The sequence below is a fragment of the Danio rerio genome, chromosome 1 (genome assembly GCF_049306965.1).
Source record: "Danio rerio strain Tuebingen ecotype United States chromosome 1, GRCz12tu, whole genome shotgun sequence".
Lineage (NCBI taxonomy): Eukaryota > Metazoa > Chordata > Actinopteri > Cypriniformes > Danionidae > Danio > Danio rerio.
The window spans coordinates 9,548,663-9,573,489 of NC_133176.1; the positions used below are offsets into that span (position 1 = coordinate 9,548,663).

Below are 24,827 nucleotides of genomic sequence, written 5' to 3' on the forward strand. Positions count from 1 at the left end.
AGTTAATTAAAATAAAATAAATACCGAAATGCAAAACACTAATATCTGACATTTTCTGGAACAGGATCTGGCTAGATCCGGCTACAAGGATACCAAAAATTATCTTTGGCCATTTTACTCTAAATCAAGAACTGTAGAAAAGTTGAAAAAAGTAGAAAACCTGGTGGAAGATGAAATAAAAGTATCGTATTATTCCATACAGACAACATCTGAGCAGCTATCCAATACTGTAACAACTGGCATTAACTGTGTGTGGTTTGCAGACGGATCTGTACTCTGGAGCCCTGTTTGTCCAGGTGTGTTTGGGCTGGAATCTCTACCTCTCCACTGTGCTCATGCTGGTCGTCACTGCCCTCTACACTATTGCAGGTTTGTGATTGCATTTAAGTACTTTTGCATACACCCTGACAACCCCCTAACAACACCTTAGCAACTGCCTGGAAACCCCTCACCATACCCTAGCAACCACCTAGCAACACCCTAGTAACTTCCTAGCAATGAAATAGCAACACTTTAGCAATTGTATGGCAGCCACTCAGAACACCCTGTCAACCACCTAGCAACACCTAGCAACCACTCAAGACTCCCTAGCAACTAGCTAGCAACCACTCAGAACACCCTAACAACCACCTTAGGTACTGCCTAGCAACCACTTTGGACTCCCTAGCAACACCTTAGCAACTGTCTACCATACCATGTAAAACACCTTAGCAATCACCTAACAACACCCTAGCAACTGTCTTGCAACCACTCTGAACCCTTAACAACCACCTAGCAACCACTCAGAACACACTAGCAACCACCTGGCAACACTTTAGCAATTGCCTAGCAACTACTTAGGACTCCCCAGCAACTACCTAGCAACACCTTAGCAGCTGCCTACTAACCACTCAGAACACCTTAGCAACACCTTAGCAACTGTCTTGCAACCACTCGGAACCCTCAACAACCACATAGCAACCAATAAACCAATTTTCCCCTATTTATTTTTACTGGAGTTATTTGAAACACTCGATTTAGCTTCTATTCATTTCATTCATTTTCCTTCGGCTTAGTCCCTTTATTTATCTGGGGTCGTCACAGTGGTATGAACCGCCAACTTATCCAGCATTTTTTTTATGCAGCGGATGCCCTTCCAGCTACAACCCAACACTGGGAAACACCCATACACTCTCAATCACACACATACACTATAAACAATCTAGTTTATTTAATTCACCTATAGTGCATGTCTTTGGACTGTGGGGGAAACAGGAGCACTTGAAGGAAACACATGCTAATATAGAGACAACATGCAAACTCCACACAGAAATGCCAACGGATCCAGTCGGGACTTGAACCAGCGACCTTCTTGCTGCAAGGCGACAGTACTAACCACTGAGTCACCGTGACACCCTGACATGCTTTCTATTTATTCATTCATTCATTTTCGGCTTAGTCCTTTTATTAATCTGGGGTCGCCACAGCGGAATGAACCGCCAACTTATCCAGCATATGTTTCCAGCTGCAACCCATCTCGGGAAAACATCCATGCACACTCACTCACACACACACTACGGACAATTTTGCCTACCCAATTCACCTGTACCGCATGTCTTTGGACTGTGGGAGAAACCCCATGCGCAGGCAGGTAGAACATGCAAACTCCACACAGAAACGCCAACTGAGCCAGCTCAAACCAGCGACCTTCTTTCTGTGAGGCGACAGCACTACCTACTGCGCCACGGCGTCGCCACTTTCTATTTAAATAAAATTTATTTGTTGAAGACACCAAAATCAGACGTCTCATCTTTGACTCAAATGGATTAGGTAATCAAGTTGTAAAAATAAACATGTGTTAATGTTTTCTGCTAACACATGAATCAAGGATGAGCAATTATTGGAACACAGCACGTTCATAATTCATCCTTCTAATTGTAAAGTATGACTACACATTTCAGCATTGAGCAGTTTTATAATTAGCATTTCCACGACTCCTTTTCTCGACAAGAAAAAACTACAAGAATAATCTTGTAGAACAGCTTTTTACGTCACACCGCACTGCACACACAGATTTACAGCCAAGCGAGCAGATGTGATATTCTCTGTAAACATGGATGGAGTGGAATACTGGTTAAAGCTTATGGTTTGCATCAAGAATGTTGTTCGTTTGGTTACTGCAAAGTGCAAATTACAAACTAAGAGTCCTCAATCAAGCTCCTTAACCACAAGTTTGAGTGCTACTGTAAATTGTTTTGGATGAAAGCTTCTAACTGTTTGAACTCTCCCGGTGAAGTCCAGAGGTTCAGTAAGAGTTAATTTCTCCAGCAGTAATTATAGTCTACATGACTGATTCCAGCATAATTGCATAATTACATTAATCCGCCGCTCTGCTGTCACCGTATTCACTCCTCTGTCTACAAGTGCTGATTCAGACTTGACCCTGATGACTCAGATCACATTAAACCATCAAGAGAGAATTGAGCAAGAACCTTTCAGTCCTGTGTTTCTGCAGGTGGCTTGGCTGCTGTAATCTACACCGACACTCTTCAGACCTTCATCATGATCATCGGAGCTGTCATCCTCACCATCACGGGTTAGTCAGTCTCCGGCCACTTCTTTTATTCTGAACCGGCAGTGATCTAACATCAGCTGACACTATAGGGAAGAGAGAACGTTGAGAAAGTGGCAATGGCAATGTAGAAGGCCAGCTGTGAGTTTGACATATGTGACCCTGGACCACAAAAGCAGTCTTATGCTGTATGGGTATATGCTTTTATGCCAAAAAATCATTAGAATTTTAGGTGAAGATCATGCTCCATGAAGATACTTGGTACATATAAACGCAAATATCAGCAATCTACTTTTGATTAGTAATGTGCAATGCTATCAGTGATGGAAAGAATACTAAAAAAAAGTCCCATTACTTGCCTAAAAATGTAGTGCAAATAGAGTGAAAGTATCTGTTGATACTAAAAAAATACTCAAATTATGATTAAAAAACTAGACCTTTTAAGGAGTATTACACTGTAATACAAATTAATTTGTGGATGTGTCTAAACGTAACATTCTGTAGTGCATTTAGTTGTTGTACACAACATCATAAGACGTTAATGTTAGGTTAGATTTTTAGGTTGTGATGTCAGGTGACCAAAATTCAATGTCTAGGCAATGTCTAAAGACAATGTTATTTGGATGTCCAATAACGACATCAAATGACATTCATGTTTGGTTGATTTTAGGTTGTGTGGGAAGTGACCAAAATCCAACATTGAGCCAACATCTTAAACCAACATCATATTGACATCAAATACTGACATTTATTGGTCAGTTATAGCAACCAAAATCCAACATCTGATAGATGTCATAATGGTAACCTCCACACAACCTCAAGCTGTAACATCATCAGATGTTGATATTCGATTGGTTTTAGGTTGGACATTGAGGTTGGCCTGACATTGGGTTCTGATGTTAACCCGATTTTCATTTCCAAACAAAATGCAATGTCCCCACAACGTTAGGGTACAACGTTAATCTGACACCATGTTGACTTCTTGTGTCTGCTGGGTGTTTCGGTCATCATACAGCAAACATTAAATTAATTGTTCATTAATGTTCATTATTTACCTTCTATGTGCGATTTGATTGGACAGGAATGACAGGACTGATTATCATAATCCCCATAGACAAGAAATAAAGTAGTGACTGCAGGTTGAAGGAAAGTAGTGAAGCAAAAGTACATATACTGCACTAAAAATCTACTCTAGGTAAAGTAAAAGTACACATCTTTAAAACTACTTAGTAAATTACAATTCCTGAGAAAAGCTACTCAATCACAGTAGTTTGAGTACTTGTAATTTGTTTCTTTACACCACTGCTTGCTTTGCACTTAATGTAGGTGTTTTACTCAGTATTCAGCTTTTTTTTTAACCCTCAGATTCCAGAATATCAAATAGGCAAACATCGTCTATCACCAACTATAAACCAATGGAAAGCTTATTTATTACATTTTCAGGTGATTTTTAAAAAAAGACACTTATGACTATGATTCTGTGGGTCACATATGTCGATTTCACGTACACATTTTGTCAAATTAAAAGTCAAATTAAAGGAAAAAAGGGAGAAAGTCTTACGTTTTCTTACCTCATGGTCTATTGCTGCTACTGTATAGGTCACAGTTGTCAAACTCAGTTTCAGGAGGGCCACAACTCTGCACAATTTAGTCCCAACCACACCTGATCAAACAAGCCTAAAGGACTTAATTAGTTTGATCAGTTGTTTTTAATTAGGAAATCGTGCACCTATATGAAGTGCATCTGATGCTGCGGTCACACGAGCTTGAGCTTGTGAAATTCTGTCATATGGCGCTGTAAAAAGGGCAGGATTAAACATGACGATTAGACATAAAAAAGTGAGCGATTGGTCCATATTTGACATTTCTTTCCAGAGAGGTCATGTTTTGATTTTCGATTGGTCTCACAGAATCACAATGCGATTTCACAGGTCAGAGTTCACCAAGCTTGAACTTTTCAATGGAGCGAACTGCGAAACTTGTCGCAGCTTCCATTTCCAGTCTGACGCATTCGCATGCATAAAAATGCAAGTCTATTGAGGCGAAAAGTGCAGTGTGACAGAGGCTTTAAGCCAGCAGTGCTCAACCCTGTTCCTAGAGATCTACCTTCCTGCAGATTTCAGCTCCAATCCTGATCAAACACACCTGAACCAAATGATTAGGACCTGAACAGCAGTTGATAATTACAGGCAGCTGTGTTTGATATGTTGATAGGTTGCAACTAAAATCTGCAGGAAGGTAGATCTCCAGCAACAGGGTTGTTTAACCCTACTTTAAGCCAATCAAAAATGACCTCTCTGGACAGAAATTTGTAATTTGATAAATGTGTAATCATCTTGTTTAATCCCCCCTCTTTTCACAGCACCGTACGACAGAATTTCGTACACAAACTCTAGTGTGACCACGGCATAAGGGTGTTAAAGCAGGGCTGGAACTGAAGCTGGAGCTGCGGCCCTACAGGAACTGAGTTTGACACCCCTGGTATTAGCAAAACATATTATATACAATAAAAATGTCAGTCAATCAATCAATCAATCCAGGTGTTGAGCTGATTACATAAATAAAGATGGAATTTAGCATCATGCCGTCAAATTTCAAAATGTAGTATACAAAAAAAACGCAAGTCCTTTTTTGTTTTGTTTTTGCAAAAAAGGTCTGGAGATGATCTGAGGTAAATTTGGTGAACATTGGACAGCCTGGGCAAGCAGTTAACACAAATTAGGATTTCAAACAAAATGAAAGACCAAAAGTTGATTTGATAATGGTGTAATTACCATCAATGTTCTTGGCATGATCCAAGGAACCTGTCAAGACCAGCCAAGCTATAATGAAAAAGCTATTACAATATTTCATTTCAATTTCTTTATAATTTTTGACCACAAATTGGCCAAAAAATGTTGGGTTTAATTCCCTTCAGGGCATAATGCTGAATAAACTAAGTTGCTGTTTAATATGCTAATGTAAAACATACATCATACCAAAGTTCTAAATGGTTACCATATGAACAATTTAACTTCCTACAGTGCTCTGAATGAGTTTTTTGCTTGTTAGTTTTGTTTTGGAAGATCGAATTAATTGTTAATTGGGCTGTCGCAAACGAAAGTGAAGAGCGAGTTGGTGGGGTTGGGGGGTTTTGGTCATAGTGTCATAGGCGGAGGGGAGGATGGAGCGATGTCGTAAACAAAAGAGCCACGGGTGGCGGGCGAGGTGTGTGGGTTTCCAAACCCTTTATAGTAGGGCTGCACGATATTGGAAAACCTGACATTGAGATTTTTTGTTTTGACGCTGTATATACAGTTGAAGTCAGAATCATTAGCGCCCCTGAATTATTAGACCCCCTGTTTAATTTTCCCCAATTTCTGTTTAACGGAGATAAGATTTTTTTTTACACACATTTTTTCAACACATTTCTAAGCATAATTGTTTTATTAACTCATTTCTAATAACTGATTTACTTTATCTTTGCCATGATGACAGTAAATAATATTTGACTATATATTTTTCAAGACACTTCTAAACAGCTTAAAGTGACATTTAAATGAGAAAGTCTTTTGTTTTATTTCGGCTAAAATAAAAGCAGTTTTTAATTTTTAAAAACCATTTTAAGTTCAATATTACTAGCCCCTTTAAGCTATACGTTTTTTTTTTTTTTTTTTTCGAAACCATCGTTATACAATAACTTGCCTAATTAACCTAGTAAAGCCTTTAAATGTCACTTTAACCTGAATACTAGTGTCTTGAAAAATATCTAGTCATATATTATGAGAATATTTTAAGAAATTTGGTGTTAAAACTATTGTGTTAATAAATGTGTTGAAACACCACTCCGTTACACAGAATTGGGGGTGGAATAAACAGGGATAATAATTCTGACTTCAACTATATTTACTGTATATATATATTGAGATACGAAAAATTTTACTAACTTAGATCTACATAATTATGGTAATAATAGTAAAAAATAAATAGTGCTTTATGGTTTTCTGAAGAGTCTAACAGTAATCAAGTAGAGAACTTAAACAATTCAGTTTAAAATAACATGTTCATCATTGTGTGTGTATATATATATATATATATATATATATATATATATATATATATATATATATATATAATCTTTAATAAACAAATCTAATCCTGTGACGCATAAACACATTGAGATATCAATGCTCAAAAGATTTAAACTCACCAGCCACTTTATTAGGTACATCTGTCCAACTGCTCGACATGGTCAAGACGATCTGCTGCAGTTCAAACTGAGCATCAGAATGGTGAAGAAGGGTGATTTCTTTGAACGTGGCATGGTTGTTGGTGCCAGACAGGCTGGTCTGAGTATTTCATAAACTGCTGATGTACTGGGATTATCATGCACAACCATCTCTAGGGTTTACAGAGAATGGTCCAAAAAAAAAAAAAAAAAAAGCATCCAGTGAGCGGCAGATTTGTGGGCACAAATGTCTTGTCGCCACCAGAGGTGAGAGGAGAATGGCCAGACTGGTTTAAGCTGATAGAAAGGCAACAGTAACTCAAATAACCACTCATTACAGCAGCAACTGTGTGATGCTATCATGTCAATATGGAGCAAAATATCAGAGGAATATGTCCAGTACCTTGTTGAATCTATACACAAAGGATTAAGGCAGTTCTAAAGGCAAAAGGGGGTCCAGCCCAGTACTAGTAAGGTGTACCTAATAAAGTGGCCGGTGTGTGTAGTGTTCAGCCCTAATTTATAGAAAATGATATCCGGTTAGGACACCGTAAAACAATTATAAACCTGCAGAGCTGGTTTGCATAGAGATTTAGAAATGGGGAAAATCCCCTGAAATGCTTTTAGCTACTTACAGAAATTCGCCTATAACTGAAACTGAAATGAACAACACGGAAGCAAACAACACACGAGTCTAAACAAGCTAAAGCAATTTAAATACTTTTTTTAATTGGAACTGATTCAAAATGTACATTCTGTTTTTTGACGCCATGCCATTTTGACGTTAGTACAAAAGAGAAATATTAATGCTAAACTGCTACATTTCACCCAAATCAGTAGTAGATTTAGCTGATGTGCATTTACCTTACAGCATTCAACAAAATTGGAGGCTACAGTAACCTGGAGAGCGTGTATTTGCAAGCCGTGCCGTCCAAGATCATCCCGAACACGACATGTCACCTGCCCAGACATGATGCCATGCACCTGTTCAGAGACCCAGTGCATGGAGATCTTCCCTGGCCAGGCATGACGCTGGGATTAACCATCATTGCAACATGGTACTGGTGCACGGATCAGGTATGTTCAAACACTCTCAAAAATACATAATAAGACTACCCTGGTTCACACAAAGTAAAAAGCCTCACAACGAGGAAATTATTGCAACTGCATGCTGCATTGTCACATTCTGCTATAAGAAATATATAGCAGATTAATATAGAAGAGATAGACGTAAGTGGCTTTACAGGGGGAAAGGGCTACCAAGACTGTATAACTGTCCACAAATGGACTTAAAACAAGGCAGACATTTGCATTAGGATGCAAATAAATAAGAGGCTGTGAGGAATTCGCATCAATTCAAATAGAACTACCCTGACTCCTGCGGCACAAAAAATGTCACCAAAACGATTCAAGTATATCCTCTCCTCAGAATCTGTAGGTATCAGTGTGTGCAGACTAGCATTTTTAAAGCAGAATGGTTGAGATCGTTTAGAAACTGTATTTGTAATTAATCGTAACACTTTCCTTCTTTAAAGTACAGTGCACATCAACTCCTTAAAAAAGGGTTTTACTATATTCAAACCTTTTTATGAGGAGAAAATAATAGTTAAACAAAGATTAGAATAGAAACTATACAACTCCTGGAAATACTGACAAAGTTGGAGTCTCTTCAAGACTCTGTAAATGTGGTCCTTTCTGCTGTGGATCAAAATGTAAGTCTTGGTCAGTCTGTCAGTCAGAAATTAATTAATTCAGCATTGCATGAATAGGTTTCTGTTGTTCAAATAAGCAGGTCTAATGGCTGGATCTTTAAGGGTTTGGTCTTGACTCCAAATCCAAAGCTAGTCCTGGAAGCCTGTTTACACCAGCAAATATTCTAAATGAAACAATTGGTCGGATTTTTACACTCAATTTTTGTTAACGCCAAAATAAAAAGACACCATCCTATTGGCTAAATGATGCTAAAAATGCAGTTTTTATTAGTTGACAATTATGGAAAAACTGTAAAGCCCAAGGCTGTTCCAGGTTTTTTCCAGATTTCCAATCAAAACCTTTTACTGTAATGGCAAATTTGGCCTAATGCAGATTTCGGTCTACTTCTTAAAAGTGGTGAGTAGTAGACAAGCTCAACCCTGGCACCTTACAAACCACAAGAGCTTCACACATCTGCCATAAACTTAAATTCACATGTGGAATATGGTTTTCAAACATTTTCATGTGAAATCCATACATGAAAATCATCCAAAACTGCATTTGATGCGTTTCCCATGCATTCCATATGTGTATTTTAACATGCAAAACGTTTTTTCTCTCTCTTATGAACTTATTTACATCTCTAATTAGGGTCGTACGTTTGTGATTAGGTCAACAAAAACACACCTTAACACTAGGTGTAAACAAGGCCTTAAACAGGCTTTTTCGCAGTACAACGGAAAAGAGATTAGAGCACCTCCCTGTAAACAAAGGATTAGCTGCACTAGCGGCATGCAAAACACATGTCATTCTGAACAAATGTCATTCGTTTAAATGAATTTGTTTAGCGCAACAAATTTGAGCACCAAACGTAAAGCTGAGTGTAAACAGGACTTCATTTGTGACAAAACCGAAGAAAACGTCAGCCTCGGTTTAGTCTTTTGTTTTGACTCTGATTTGTGTGCTGTGCTTTTTAAACAATAACTCGCGGTTAGCTTGTACTGTACCTTAATCTTTTCAACATCCTTTTCCCAGAATCTGAGACAATAATTAGTCAACAACAGAGGTGAATGTGAAATTTCCATCACCATGGTCACAAATCCACCACCAAATTCCAGTCCACATTACTCAATAAAGGCACGTCAGTGAAGAGTAAGTCTGTCTGTAACAAATATCCAGAAAAGTATCAGTGTTTGTTTGCCACTGTAATACTCGTGTCAGTTGGAGATCCAGTTGAACTCCATGTGAAGTGGTGGATAAATAATTGCACATTCGCGCCTTTGTAATCAATACAAAGTTGTTTCTGCTGGGAAGAAGCCACCATAAATCAGTTAATTGTCCTTGTGCCTCTGTGTCAGCAATTTATCCCCCAAAGCAAAACCAGACGTGTTCACTGGAACCTTCGCCTTGAGGTGTTTGAAGCTGGCATATTTAGATAAAGGAATTCCTAATGGCGTACGAGTCTCGACCCGTCTATGAGGAGACAAAGACTTTGTCTGAGAGACCCGACGAGCGGGAGAGAGGGTTTGGGTGTGCATGAGCCTCTGAGCAGGCGTTTGGCTGGTTTGCAGTCTTTCAATCCTACAGCCAGGGTTTTGTCTCCTAGGCGATCGTCCAGAGCGGTGTAGGTTTTGCTGGTCGGATCCATTAGAGGGTGGTTCAGGTGCATACATTTTCCCCTGCCAGTACCTGTGGCCCCCGATCAAGTGATCACTGCTTTTAGGGTGCCTATGAAACCCTCCAGGTTTACCAATCACCAGTTTGGCTCGGCCGTAAGTGTCCCGAACAGGCGACCTAGAGACCGTCTTGTAAAGCTGAAAGGGAGGAAGGTATACATGAGACAGAAACAGGATAAACAGGCATGATATCAAATGTTCTGACAGGAATTGTTCTAATAAATTTCTGTTTAAAAAAATAATGATCATGTTGGTGGATTATTGGCAGGTAATCGTGCAGAGGTCTCTGTCAGCCAAGAGTCTGAGTCATGCCAAAGGAGCGTCCATCTTTGCCAGCTATCTCAAGTTGCTTCCCATGATGTTCATCATCTTACCTGGCATGATCAGCAGGGCACTGTACCCAGGTACTACACACACGCTCCAGCTGCTGTATCCGCTAGTGCTGCAAAAATTCAGTGCTATGTCATCTTTTGTCCAAGCTTTGTTGCCTCTCTAAAGTAATCAGGTCATACCAGATTAAGGTTAAGCCGTTTTTTAATTTGTTAAGTGACTTAACCAAGTTTTTCCAAATTATTAAACAGCATGCACTTATAAAAACAACCTTAAGCCTTGCATCCCAGAAAATACTTTTGGTTTTAATATATACTACCTGACTACCTGTCTTGTTGTCGAACCCAATAGTCTTGTTGTCAACAAATATTAACTTTACTTCTAGTTGATCATTTGGAAAAGTGGCAGAAGGTTGATTTTTTAGATGAATCATCTGTTGAACTGCAGAACTTGAACTTGCAGAAGACCTATTTGAACTCGCATGGACATTAGATTCTCACAGAAATCAGTCAAGTTTGTTGAAGGAAAAATCAGGGTTTGGGGTTACATTCAGTATGGGGGTGTGCAAGAGATCTGCAGAATGGATGGCAACATCAAAAGCCTGAGGTATCAAGACATTTGTGCTGCCCATTACATTACAAACCACAGGAGAGGGCAAATTGCAGTCCAGTGACCAGACATGAACATTATTGAGCATGTCTGGGGTAAGAAGAAGGAGGCATTGAAGATGATTACAAAGAATCTTGATGAACTCTGGGAGTCCTGCAAGAACGCTTTCTTTGCCAGATGACTTTATTAATAAGTGATTTGAGTCATTGCACAGATGTATAGATGCAGTCCTCCAAGCTCATGGGAGTCATACACAATATTCATTTTTTCCACTGCATCAAGACTTTATATTCTATACTGTACATTATTTCTGTTAAGTGACAAGACTTTTGCCTAAGCAAAGTCAGACCTTACTGTTCTAATTAGAGCATTAAAAGTCAAGGCATGATTATATTTTATTTTGGTAACATAAGCATAATCTAGAGGCATTTGCCTTTCATTTAAGCCACCTCTGATACCAAATGATCAACTAGAAGTCAAGTTATCTGTTGTTCCTAAAACTTAGATTGGCAACAAAACTTTCGTCAGGTAGTGTACACCAGCCTTGAAAAAGCATTTTATTGCAAACAGCTGACAAATAATTCAATCCCAAGTAAACAGAAACATTAGGAAGAGATGTGTAAGAACTTATAAAGGTAGAGATGCAGCTATACTATAATGCTGTTTAGAAATTATTTGAATGAACAAAGTAAACTGTGAATTTGAATTACACAATTAAATATCCAATGTTAGGTAATATAAATGGGTCAAAGATCAGATGTCAAATCTAGATATTTATATTCATTCAAAGATATTAAACAAGCAAAGAATCATTTAGTGTTTTAATGGATAGTTGCAAAATATAACAATTTTAAATTTCAATCTATTTGTTTGTTACGGCAGTACTGTGATCCTTAAATCCATTATAGTAATGTGTTGTGTACTAGGGTTGGGCGATGTCGACCAATTTGGCATCGTACAATGTCTTATGTGAAACATCACGATTGACGATGGCATCGTCATCATACTAAAAAGGGGGGGGGGGACTGGTAGAGTGTGCGTTCGACATGTCAGAGGAGCGAGGAGGGATCCGGGGGTGAGAAGAGTGCGCGACTTTGAGGATTAGGAGGGATACGTGAGATTTCAGAGAGATTATCACTCATTTGCTCATCAAACTGTTCGATGTGCACTGCTCTCTGACTGGAGCTCAAAGGAGTTCATGACAGTGTGTGTCTATGTGTGTGTGGTCATGTGATGTGCGTTTTTAGCGGACGGAGGGCCGTGCAGAAATGCTAGGTAAAACGATGTGGATGTAAATAATTTTTGTTCTAAAATGCCATTTTGACACTAAGACGTACAGTATTAGTGTAAACAGGGCCTGAGTGTGTATTTTTCGCGAACGGGTTTACGTTGGGGGCGGGGCGGAGAATCGGCGATGCTGGCTCAGCATCGTGTTGTCTATTGGCCATCGACGATGGACGATGGCATCGTCTATCGGCCCAACTCTACTGTGTACAAGTAATTTTTCCACAATAAAAAAACTATGCTTAAACAAGATGCATTGTAATGTATGAAGACAAATAAAGTAGTTACACCACTGTTTTGATGCTTTAAATCCCTTTATCATCGTTGACCCATTATATTGAGTATATCAGATTGACAAACAATATATTGTCCCTCTAAACAAAAGTTTCACATCCTCAGCTCATGTTGACTACAGACAACTTTTTCAGTGGGGAAATTCCACTAAAGTAAGGATCGGATAAAACCTTACGTCATGTTTTAATCTGATACTACATTTGCATGTCACCCTCCTCCTCCCCACCACCCCCCACATATATGTTTTAACACTTATAGCAGGTTCAGGCGTGCAGGAAATGTCAACAACATCCCGGAACGCACACCGACACACCCTTGCGTTCCATAACACACACGCCTGGCTTCTTTTCATCTATCTGAGACACTCCCAGGTTTATTGGACTGGTAGAGTGGAGAGCCAGATCTGATAAAAATCACTTTCACATTCAGACACGCTAAAATTGACACCTACCTTTGCTTTGTCTCTGCTCTGTGCATTGAGTCGATTTTTCTCAACAGTGCTCCGTAGATCAGGGTCATCTGATCGCAAGTCCAGCATGGATTGAGAGAAGCGGGCCATCACGTTAAGCGCATCAGGGCTGTGGTCTCCAACACGACCAGAACCCGTTATCCTTCCGTTAGGGAGCTTATCGCTGCCATCAGAGTCAGTACATTCATAGTATTCATCAGAGGTTGTGGAATTCTCATCTTTATCCTTTAATGAATGTGCACAGGTTACAGCAGTGCTATCTGCATCGTTGTCTTGAAGGTCCAAGTGTGCATCCTTTGAGCCGATGGTCTGGTTTTCCTCTCGTTTCACTAAAGTGACCTCTGCGTCTCCAGAGCCTTCTGACATATTAACTACTAACTGAAGAGTGCGTGGTTTGGGCACAGGAATTTCTACAGCCTGCTGAACTTCTACTGGTTCAGGATTGGGCTCTGGTTCTTGTGCTGGTGGGTTGGGTTTGGGATCTTGCTGTTGATCTGGAGAGTTTGGCGTCTGAGATGTATTGGCTGGAGTATCTTGATTGGCAATGCTAGAATCAGGCTGAGGCTGAGGAACTGATTGAACATTTGGTTCTACAGCATTTATTTTAGGCAGTTGTGTTGCTTTAGGACGAGGAGTTGCTTTTTCTGGGAGCGGATCCTCGGGTGGCGCCGTAAAAGGGTCTTTAAAGCGGATTGCTTGAGATGTTTCGAACATTTGTGAGCGCATTAAATGCACTTGTGCTGGCTTGCTTGTGTCACGGATATTAATGAACCCAATAACATCACTAGATGGATCTGGTTCTGGCCAGATGGGCAGATAGAGAATAAGATCTGCCTTTGGCAAACCTACAAGTCCTGGGTGCTTTGGTGGTGCTTCCGGCAATTCCCGTTGAGGCTTGGGAAGCTGGACCATAGGATTTGGGGTGTTACTGTTCTTAGCACTGGCTTTGTCAGAAGATGCTTTGCTTGAAGCATCTGCATTGACCAACGCATATTTGGGGTTGATCATTTTTCTTGCAACATTTACGGGAACAGGGGGAGGAACGGCGACTGGAATAGGTTCTGGCTCCGGAGGTTCCGCCATTGGGATCTTGGAGAGGTTGACCCCACGAGAACTCATGTATAATTCACGGAACTGCTTGTCGAATGTCTCAACAGCCTGTCCTGTCAGAACAGTTATGATGTTGCGGTCCAAACGAGAAGCAGTCCATGTAAAACTGAAACATAAAAATGACAATAAATAAATGAATAACATGAGCACCCCTTGAGCACACATTGAATGTCATGATACTTCTGTTTTTCATTAGTGTGACAGTAGCTCACCAACTTTGTTTTGTCTGTTCACACTTCCCTTTTCTTTTTGTATTCTGGCATTTCCTGCCATGTGCCATGCGGTTTATGAGGCTTGTCTTGTGATTTGATTATTGTTTGACTACTCCTTTATATTATTCGGTTTCTAGTTGAATTGTTTTGTTACACCCTTGTAAATGTTTATTCTCTAAATTTGCCTTTGTGTAATGACGGCCCTTCCATCTTCTCCCTCAGGTGTGTGCGTGAGATTGTGGAAGTCTCTAGTTACCAAATTTTAAACCCTTCCTGAGATTGAGGGTTTATTCATTTATGTATTTTTTTATTTGTATTTTTATCAAGGGTCCCACTCTAAGCGAAACATTAAATTCTCTGTCTTTCCCTGACTTTCACTGATTAAAAAGCTAAATTTCCATAACCTATAATTAATGAAAAACAGGCTGCTGTTGTGCTTTGCATAATATTTAAATTGACTTAGCTTGAATATCCTTTTTCAGGACTTCAATAGTCATGTGATGAGAGCAACAGTGGATAATTTACATTCAAGACAACGATGCAGGTACTTCCATTTTGTGTGGCTGAGAAGTGCTCCCCCTCCTATAATTGATAGCTCTAAAGTAGCTTTACAAATTAACATTTCATTTTTCTGTCTTCTGCTTTTTACTACTTGGAATTTGAAGTGGTCCTTATGAAGCCACAGCTCCTATAATGTATATTATCTTGACATGTTGGCTCTTAATTAACAGCTGCAGTCTGGTGACTGCATTTTACTTAAGTGATTGCAAGTTGATGAGCATGACAGAAAGAAAAAAGCAAAGCTAAAAAGTAACTTAACCCTAACAAAAGATGTGAAACAATGCATTAAAAACATAGTGTAGAAAAATTCTGATAAAATATTTTAACAAATAGAAGAGAAAAACAAAAATCCCTGATTTACCATAATTAGGATAAATATAATTTATTAAAAATCCCTGACGTTCAATGTATAATAGATCTTTTAAAATTCTATGATATTACATAAATTCCATGACTCATGGAATGAACTACATTAAACAAAGTAAGTTTCAGGTAGGTGATAAATCAGAATTAGAGACACTTTTCACCATTAACAAACTTCTTCAGCAATTTCCCACAGCTAAATGCCATGGCATGTAGCTTTTACTAGTATACTAGGGCTGTGTGATTTGGGGGAAATATGTAATTGCGATTTGATTTACGATTTAATTAGAGCTTCAAGCTAATTTTTTTTAATTCAAGCTTCAGCTCAATAATCTGTAAGCCGTAGCAACAACTCTGCGACAGCTCTTAAAAATTGTCTGTTTTTTGTTTGATGTCTGTGACTTTGAAACCAAAATATTCCCATATTACAAATGCTGTTTTTCTTTTAAATTAATTCATCTATTAATGCTTCTGGACCAGCAGATGCCATAATCCCAATAGTCAGCACTTTCCAGTTTGTTTTCATTTTCATTGATTTCCGCACGATTTCCTTGACGTAGGGTGTCATGGGGGTTGTAAACGACAAATGGTTGTCGTGACACAAGATTCAATCGTTTCTTCTTGTGTAATGTGGCATAGTGCATGACAAACAATACCATGTCTGCGATGCCTCACGACACCATCGCAGACAGTCTAGCATATTTAATTTTCTGAAGCATAGCGGACTGGTTCTGAAGATGTTATTCTTTATTTTTGTTTATATATATATATATACACAAGCGCTGTCAAAATTAACGCGTTAACGAATGCGATTAATTTGAAATAATTAATGCGTTAAAAAAAATTAACGCAGTTTTTTTTTTTTTTCCTGTTGTGGCCAGGGCAGACGCCGGGCAGTTTACCGCTGTTTCGATGTACTTTTTGGGCCAGGCTGATCGTCTTCTTATGATCTGATCAGCCCATAAAACACTCAGCAGACTGTCATGTCTTTCTGCCTCCACTTAGAATCCAATATGAAAATCAATGTTTTCTTTATTGGCATTGATTGTTTTGAAATTCAAGTGGCATTAACATGCCTGTGTTTTAATTTCTGTAATAAATATGGCTGTCAAACCAGGATCTTGATGGTTTATTGTGGGTATGTTGTTTACATGAAGAAATCTGTGTTACAAGTAAACAAAAATTCAAATAAAGAATTATATTTTGAATTTAAATAGTATTTGTCTTGCGTTAACATTAATTTTACACTCGAATAGACAAAATTACAAGTTTCAGTCTTTTAAATGCGATTAATCGTGATTAATTTTCTTTAGAAGTGCGATAAATTAGTTAATTTTTTTAGCGATTGACAGCACTAATATATATATTTTTTATATTTTTTTTTAATATATATATTTTTTTTATTGCAGCCTCTCGCGATTAACTAATCGCAACGTTTCAAATTGTGATTCAATTTTGATTAATCACACAACCCTACTCAGCACAGTATATATCTAAACTTCTTCCAGATGAGTGTGATTCCCTTATATTTTATAAACACCGCCTCATGTATACATACAAACACAATAAAGAGCACACATACAGACCTGTATGATCCGGACACAGCACGGTCTCCATCCACAAACATGAATTTCTGACTCAATGAGCCTCGCACTTTCTGAGCGGAGCGTGTGTAGAATTCAGAACCACCGATGCATCGTACCCGCAGATGCTGCAAACACAAATCATCATTATTGCATAAACATAAATTGCACTTATCTTGAAATTGTCTTCAAAAAACATAAGTGTATGCATCTTTGACCTACATTAAGGTGTCCTTTATGCATGTTGGCTCTCTCGCACATAAGGAGAAAGTGCTGTACGGCTGCATTATCAATAATAATGTATATAGCCACTTTCTTTTTAAAACCAGCCTCTATTAGATCCTTAAAAATGTCAACGTCTGTGAAAACGTCCATCACCACTGCTATCATCTGCAAACACACACACACACACACAGTAAATGTATGTTAAACAGTTCCCAGAAAAAAACACAGATGCTTTTATATTCTTAGTGTACAAATTACTATACGGGTCAAATTACAATTACAATTCTATTGTCAGCATTGTATGATCTCTTTATTAAGAAGACAACGTGCTGATGTAGACACAGAACAACTCCTACACACCCTGAATCAGTCGTACTGCACCCATTAAGACCTAGATCTCATTATAAGCTCTCATTGTGAGAAATGTCTTTGAGTAAAGAGACAAAGTAATTGAGTGTGTGTTTCAAGGAGAAGGGGGAGGAAGAGAGTTTGTGCCGGTATGTGTCATGGCCGAATCACTGGGTTCGAGCTTTAGCAAGTTTCAACAAGAAAAATGAGTCAGTTGGAAACCAGTATAGGATTGTGAAACTTGATGGATATTTGGACATTCAGCATGTTCATGTTGTTTTCTGCTGAACTCAAGTCATTCTGCAAAGTTCTGCGTTATCTTTTGAAATATTAATTAGCTTGGAAGAGAAGGGTTGTGATGAAAAACACGTGTTGACATACATACAGCAGCTATTTTGCTTAGTTTGGCCGCAACCACCTAGGACAATAGTTAAATCAATATTGACATTACTGTGTAATCATCCCCCTGATGTTGCCATTTAGAGGTAAATGATTTTAATAGCATTAATATTCATCCTTTTTAAATTCAATTTAATTAATTGTATTTTTTATTTTTTTTTTACAGTGAAAGGAAAACTACATTCAATATGGATTTTTGAGCTTGATTAAAAACAAAATCTAAATAAATACAGTGAACAATTGATTTCAAAAACCTTTACATTTTGGGAAAACATACATTTTCCAAATGTTATTGCAATATCCATTATGGGGAAAAATCCTATCCAATTGTTCACAGCAAGCAGCAGATCAAAAGCAGTTCAAAAGCAGAAACAATCCATAGTTTATGTGCAGATATTTTTTCTTATCAGGCTGATAATGGCAACTTTAAAGGAGCAGTTCACTTCCAGAGTGAGATTTCATCATGTACATACCCTCCATTTGCTATAAATCTTTAGTAGTTTCTTTTTTCTATAGAACAAAAAAGAAGATATCTTGAAAAATGTTGGAATCTGAAGAGTTGATGATCACATATTAGTGGTAACATTGGAAATCAATAGTGACCAATGATAACAATATTTCCAACAATTATCATGATGCATTACAACCATTTAAAAGATAGTTCTAGCAAAAAAATGAAATTCTGTCAACATTTACTTGGTTCAAACCTTCATGTTTTTTTTATCTTTAAAAAAAAACATATTTTGAAGAAAGTTGAAAGCCTGTAACCATTGATTTCTATTGTATTTCTTTTTCTTCCTGGAAGTAAATGGTAACAGACCTCCAGCTTTCTTCTAAATATTCTAAAAAAAAAACTTTTTCATTCAACAGACGAAAAAATTATTAAAGGTTTGAAACGTTTTCATTTGTGGGTGAACTATCCCTTTATTCAAATGATTTTTTTAATTGAACCTAGCTTGGTCCAAATTATCAGTGGGGATTAAGAAGTATTTAACTGCACTTATAGAATATATATTTACATACTTGCTTATGGGTGAGTGTAAACCCTGAACCCTACTGAATATTCGGTCTGAAATCATGTAAGCATTACTTCAAAACAACTTTAGCACGATTATTTGACCGTGAACAATGTTGTACTTTGATATTCATTGGCTGCTAATATGATTTCACTGTTAGGAATTACCAAAGAATAATGTTCTTAAAATGTTAGAATTAAGGAGAAAGTCAGAACGTGTGAATATAAAACCAACTTCACCTCAATAGTCAGATGATGATCACAAAAGAACCGGTTTAGTGCTTATCTTTTAAGGGTCTACAGTTTCTGGGACAGAGTGACCATACAGTACAATCGTGCTTTTCAAGATTGTCTAGTTTACCAACCTTCTGTGCTTGCGCGATGGCCTTTCTCACAACCTCTTTTATATGCGTTTGTCCGTCAATCGGCGGTTGCGTGTACACATTAACACGCGTCACTCCGCGGTAAGAATTGCAGTCGGGCCATCCGAGATCCAGATTCGGTATGGATGTGTCAGAGCGATCCGGCCAGTACTGTAAAGACACTGCCCTGTCCTCTCCCTCCGTCATACCATCCTGTTTTTGATGCTCAGAGCCGGGTTTATACTCTTCTATGCTCCTGCGAAACATCTCGAGTTCGGGTTCCGATAGGAAAGGACGCAGTTCACGCTCCTTCACAAAGGCGTCAAACGCGTCGCGTCCTTTCGTGGCAAGAGATTCAAGAGCGAGCCGCTGGTCCTCGCTGTAGAAAAACTCCGGTTTGGACTCATTTAGACGCCAGTTCACATGATTGTCATCAAGACACTGAACCTGAGAGAGAGCCATTGTGTTTCCAAAAACAATCCAAAATTGCTTATAAAAGAAGGAGATTCTTTCTTCGAGTTATAAGTAATGTAATTAGTTAAGAGCTACTGTAATCCCCCAAAATGAAGTCTTGGGGAAAAGTGTTTCCTCCGTTAACGGCTGGAAAAGTTCCTCGTGTAAAGCGTTTCCATATTAAAGGAAGCACTTTGTTGTCAAATAATGCGGATTGGCGGTCGTATAGAATCCTTTTATATATTTACATCAAGGTAAAACTGTGTCCTAAAGATAGAAACTGCCCCTCAGATGTTACTTGATCATGTTACCCCGGGTAGTCCTACTTCAGTACAGAACGCAGTTGACCGCAGAGCCGCAGCAGATCATCTTTCAGTTGACAACAGGTAGAGTCGAACAAAGCATCTCCAGAGGCTCTAGTGATTAGACACACCTCAGTCACCTGACCGGGAGGAGCACACACACACACACACACATACACGCGCCCAACAGGCTTCAGCCACGCCGACTGGATCCGCGTTCAGGCTCTTCCACAAAAGCAGAAAGCCTCGATATCACCGACTCCGACGAGCAAACAACAACAACCATCGTAAAACAAAGTTTACGGATTGTCACTACAGTGTTGACAGCTGAGCATAACTTTCGCGTTCTGTCCGATTTTAATAATGTCCGGTTAAAAATTTCCGTGGAGTTTTTGCGTGACTTTGCGCCACTTCTGCTGACTCTGAGCTACAAAGAGGAAGAGGCCAGACGTCGGGTTGCATGAGGGTCGATGACGCGGCGTCCTGTCCGAATATTACACGGCTGAGTCAACAGCTACGTGGGTTTGGGCGGGGTATCCGGGAAAAAAAGTGACAGGAAACTGTAGAAAGTGAAACAGACAGTTCCTATTTCCCACCAGACCTTTGGCAACAATGTAGCTTCTGGAGACAGATAGACAAAAAGTTGAATGAACAATAGGAGGACTGGTTGTCAGACACAACTGAACTTCCATGAGAAATTTAAACCTTTTTATTAAAATATAGATATACCTATAGTAGGCTATTAACCGTGTTTTGGCGATTGCCATTTGATTTGTGTGACCACAGATTAACAAAACCCATGCTATGCTAGAAAATAGGGCTGCACGAAAAATCGAACATTGCGATTTTTTATGGCAATATAAACACAATTTCACAATTTTGAGTTGAACTATTTGGAAAAAATTTATAATTTCAGATATTGATTAGGGTGATTCTGTAGAGGAATGCATACAGATATAATAAACAATCTACAAGTATAGATAAGTTCAATAAAGAAAAGATGCAATGAACAGCGTTTTCCAAACTGCATTCAGGTATACAGTAATTTGAATAATCAAATGTAAAATAATACTGCATTGTTTCCATTTTATAAACAATTCCATAACATGAATTGTTGTTAATTTGTCAAAGGTACAAGTGGTACAATTTGTTATGCTTGAATGCTTTTAAAAACTTCACAGTCACTGGCCAAAAAAAGAAAAAAAAAACCTTCTAAATAATAATTTTTAATCCAGACTCATCTCCAGACTGTATTCTCACGATGTGACTATTGTGAATGATCACAATACGATATCGATGCTGAAAGGAATGATGTACTGTGCAGCCCTACTAGAAAACTAATTTGTGGTTACCATTGTTTTCGTAAGCAATGTTCCATCGTTATTCAGCTTTTTTTTATTTTTATGCTAAACCCCAAAATATTTATTCAGATTCTATCTTAAGTTCCAATAAAATCAATGTTCCCAGTCTTAACAAGACTTTGTATTAGTAAAAGTAAATATTTCAGTTTGATAGACAAAAATACTTGTGCATAAAATGCACAAACGAAGTTACTGCTGTCACTGTACTGTATATGTAACAGAATCTTATGTCTTTCTCTTCGGCTTAGTCCCTTTATTATTTCCTGGGTCACCGCAGCGGAATGAACCGCAAACTAATGCAACATATACTTTACACAACGGATGCCCTTCCGCTGCAACCCATCTCTGGGAAACATCCATACACACTCATTTACACTAATACAATACGAACAATTTACCCTTCCCACTTCACCTATACCACATGTCTTTAAACTATGGAAACCAGAGGAAACCCATGCGCACGCTGGGAGAACATGCAAACTCCACACAGAAAAGCCAACTGTCCCAGCCGAGGCTCGAACCAGCGACCTTCTTGCTGTGAGGCGACAGTATCTTATATTTATTAATTTATCTTATAAATAATTTATATTATTTGTTCTAGCATTTTCTGAAATGTTTTGTTTATTAATTGTTCCTTGTTTAAAATTTAAGTTAAGTAACAACTTAGGTGATAAAGTAGTTATAACTAATAAGTTATAATTTATATCAGTTATAACTATAAACTTAGTTATAACCATAACTTAGTTATAACTAGGCTCACACGAAATCTGCACAAGCAGAAATCCAGATTTTTTAGCCCATCATTTAGTTTATTTATTTACTTGTGTATATGTGGGTACATTAATATTTATTCAGTTTTTAAAAATAATGTCAGTAATATTATTGACGAATATGAAAATGTTCATTTCATTTATTTACAATACAGTTTGTAAAATAATATTTTCTTTCTTTCAGTAGATCTATTATATGAGAGACCTGCTTTGTTTACCAAATAAGTGGATGTAATTGGATTTGCATCAAAAACATTAAATAATTTTTTATTTAATTTTTTTTATATATATTAAGTTTTTAGTTACGAAAAATCCTCTAAATCATTCCTCATTAAACTGAAGATTTTTTTTTTTTTTTTTTTGTTTTTTTACAAAATTCTGCACAGAGATAGCAAAAAATGTCAGCAGATTCTGCCTGGCCCTAGTTATAACTAAAGCTATAATGGCTGTATTACATTTATTTTTAAATCAAGACATTTTTAACAAATAATAAAAAATAATGATGCAGTTTTTTCAAACTAAAGGAATGTTTTCTGTCTCTTAAAAAAAGGTTTTCACAATTTTTCCCCGAATAAGGGGAATAAACCTAATATAAATAGCTGCATTGAAAAAAATTATTTTTTCTCAGACACAGTGGCTTGTGTGGACCCTGAAGAGTGTGTGAAGGTGTGTGGCGCAGAGGTGGGCTGCTCCAACATTGCTTTTCCTAAACTGGTCATCGAACTCATGCCTAGCGGTAATCAGGAGCTCTTATTCTTTTTTACATTAAGCATTTTGATTGTCATTACATATTTTATCAAGTGTGTCATGAACGTTAATAATCATGTAGTTGTAAACGTTTTTCAGGCCTTCGGGGGTTAATGATAGCTGTAATGATGGCAGCATTGATGTCATCACTTACCTCCATCTTCAACAGCAGCAGCACCCTCTTCACCATGGACATCTGGAAGAAATATCGAAGAGGTGCAAGCGAAAAAGAGCTGCTACTTGTTGGCAGGTATTAATATTTGTTCATGACTGCTTTTGACAAGTCATCCAGGAACCTGTGTCAGCTATTAAAAATGATCAATTATTATGACATGCATTAAGATAACATGTTGTCTAAGATCCAACATTACGGTGTTTGGTGCAAAAGCTATCACAGGAAAGAATGTCGAAATTATTTTTGGCATTAGAAATGCAATCCAAAATCGTGATAAGAAATATATATTAATCATTTAGATTAGCTTGTAACTCGTTTGTCATTAGCTGAGATCAGTTTATGAAAATAAAACCAAACATTTTCTTTATTTAATTAGACTATTGAAGATTAGTAGCCAAATATCATATCTGAAAATAAAATAAAAATAAATATGTCTGGAAAGTATTCATAGCGCTTCACTTTTTCCAAATTTTTTTTATGTTGCAGCCTTATTCCAAAATGGATTAAATTAATTTATTTCCTCAACATTCTACACACAATACCCCATAATGACAATGTGAAACAAGACTTTTTTAAATTGTCGCAAAGTTATTAAAAATAAAAAACCTGGAAAATCACATGTGAGTAGGTATTGACAGCCTTTGCTCAATACTTTGTTGATGCACTTTTGGCAGCATTTACAGCCTCAAGTCTTTTTGAATATGATGCCACTAGCTTGGCACACCTGTCTTTAGGAATCTTTGCCCATTCCTCTTTGCAGTACCTCTCAAGCTCTATCAGGTTGGATGGGAAGTGACAGTGTACAGCCATTTTCAGATCTCTTCAGAGATGTTCAATAGGATTTATATCTGGGCTCTGGCTCGGCCACTAAAGTACATTCACCGAGTTGTCATGATGCCACTCCATTGATATTTTGGTGGTGTGCTTTGGGTGATTGTCCTGCCGGAAGATGAACTGTCACCCAGTCTGAGGTCAAGAGCACTCTGAAGCAGGTTTTCATTCAGGATGTCTCTGTACATTGCTGCATTCATCTTTCCCTCTATCCTGACTAGTCTTCCAGTTCCTGCTGCTGAAAAACATCCCCACAGCCTGATGCTGCCACCACCATGCTTCACTGTAGGGATGGTATTGGCCTGGTGATGAGCGGTGCCTGGTTTTCTCTAAACGTAACGCCTGGCATTTACTCTATCAGATCAGAGAATTTTGTTTTTTAGGTCTAAGAGTCCTTCAGATGCCTTTTGGCAAATTCCAGGCGGGAAGTGGCTTTCGTCTGGCCACTCTACCATACAGGCCTAATTGGTGGATTGCTGCACAGATGGTTGTCCGTCTGTAAGGTTTTTCTCTTTCCACACAAGAATGCTGGAGCTCAGACAGAATGATCATCGGGTTATTGATCACCTCCCTGACTAAGGCCCTTCTGCCTCGATCACGCAGCTTAGATGGCTAGCCAGCTCTAGGAAGAGTCCTGGTGGTTCTAAACATCTTCCACTTACAGATGATGGAGGCCACTGTGCTCATTGAAATGTTTAGAGAAGCAGCAATTTTTCTGTAACCTTCCCCAGCCTTGTGCCTCAATACAATCCTGTCTCACAGGACTACAGACAATTCCTTTGTCTTCATGCTTGGTTTTTGCTTTGACATGCACTGTCAACCCTGGGACCTTATATAGACAGGTGTATGCCTTTTCAAATCATGTCCAATCAACTGAATTTACCACAGGTGAACTCAT

General features: G+C 38.2%; 2 protein-coding genes across 12 annotated transcripts in view; one reads left to right on the forward strand and one right to left on the reverse strand.

Moving 5' to 3' along the window:
* Positions 1-24,827, forward strand: part of slc5a10 (solute carrier family 5 member 10) — a 51,715-nt gene that overhangs the window by 10,471 nt on the left and 16,417 nt on the right. For 9 of the 10 annotated variants that reach the window (XR_012405430.1, XR_012405432.1, XR_012405433.1 and 6 more), the window contains 6 exons: positions 264-369; positions 2,495-2,575; positions 7,630-7,835; positions 10,395-10,530; positions 22,805-22,912; positions 23,023-23,173. Coding sequence is in view for 6 of the 10 variants with exons in the window: in XM_017355957.4 (XP_017211446.3) it covers positions 264-369; positions 2,495-2,575; positions 7,630-7,835; positions 10,395-10,530; positions 22,805-22,912; positions 23,023-23,173 (788 nt within the window). In the remaining 4 variants the exon portion in view is untranslated. Of the gene's footprint in view, positions 1-263; positions 370-2,494; positions 2,576-7,629; positions 7,836-10,394; positions 10,531-20,212; positions 20,564-21,654; positions 21,944-22,804; positions 22,913-23,022; positions 23,174-24,827 lie in introns of those variants that run through there. The other variant, XM_073949343.1, reaches the window with a different exon arrangement.
* Positions 7,467-20,510, reverse strand: fam83gb (family with sequence similarity 83 member Gb). Of its 2 annotated transcripts, XR_011015236.2 has the most exons (6): positions 19,294-20,510; positions 17,164-17,331; positions 16,945-17,069; positions 13,095-14,328; positions 10,501-10,568; positions 7,467-10,264 (listed from the first exon to the last, which is right to left on the reverse strand). XR_011015236.2 is itself a non-coding variant. In XM_005170874.6 (5 exons), exons 1-5 carry the CDS (start codon positions 19,750-19,752, stop codon positions 9,782-9,784), a joined length of 2,469 nt encoding a protein of 822 aa, XP_005170931.1. In that variant the 5' UTR covers positions 19,753-20,510; the 3' UTR covers positions 7,467-9,781. The 2 variants fall into 2 exon arrangements, 1 of the variants encoding a protein (XP_005170931.1); XM_005170874.6 differs by lacking the exon at positions 10,501-10,568.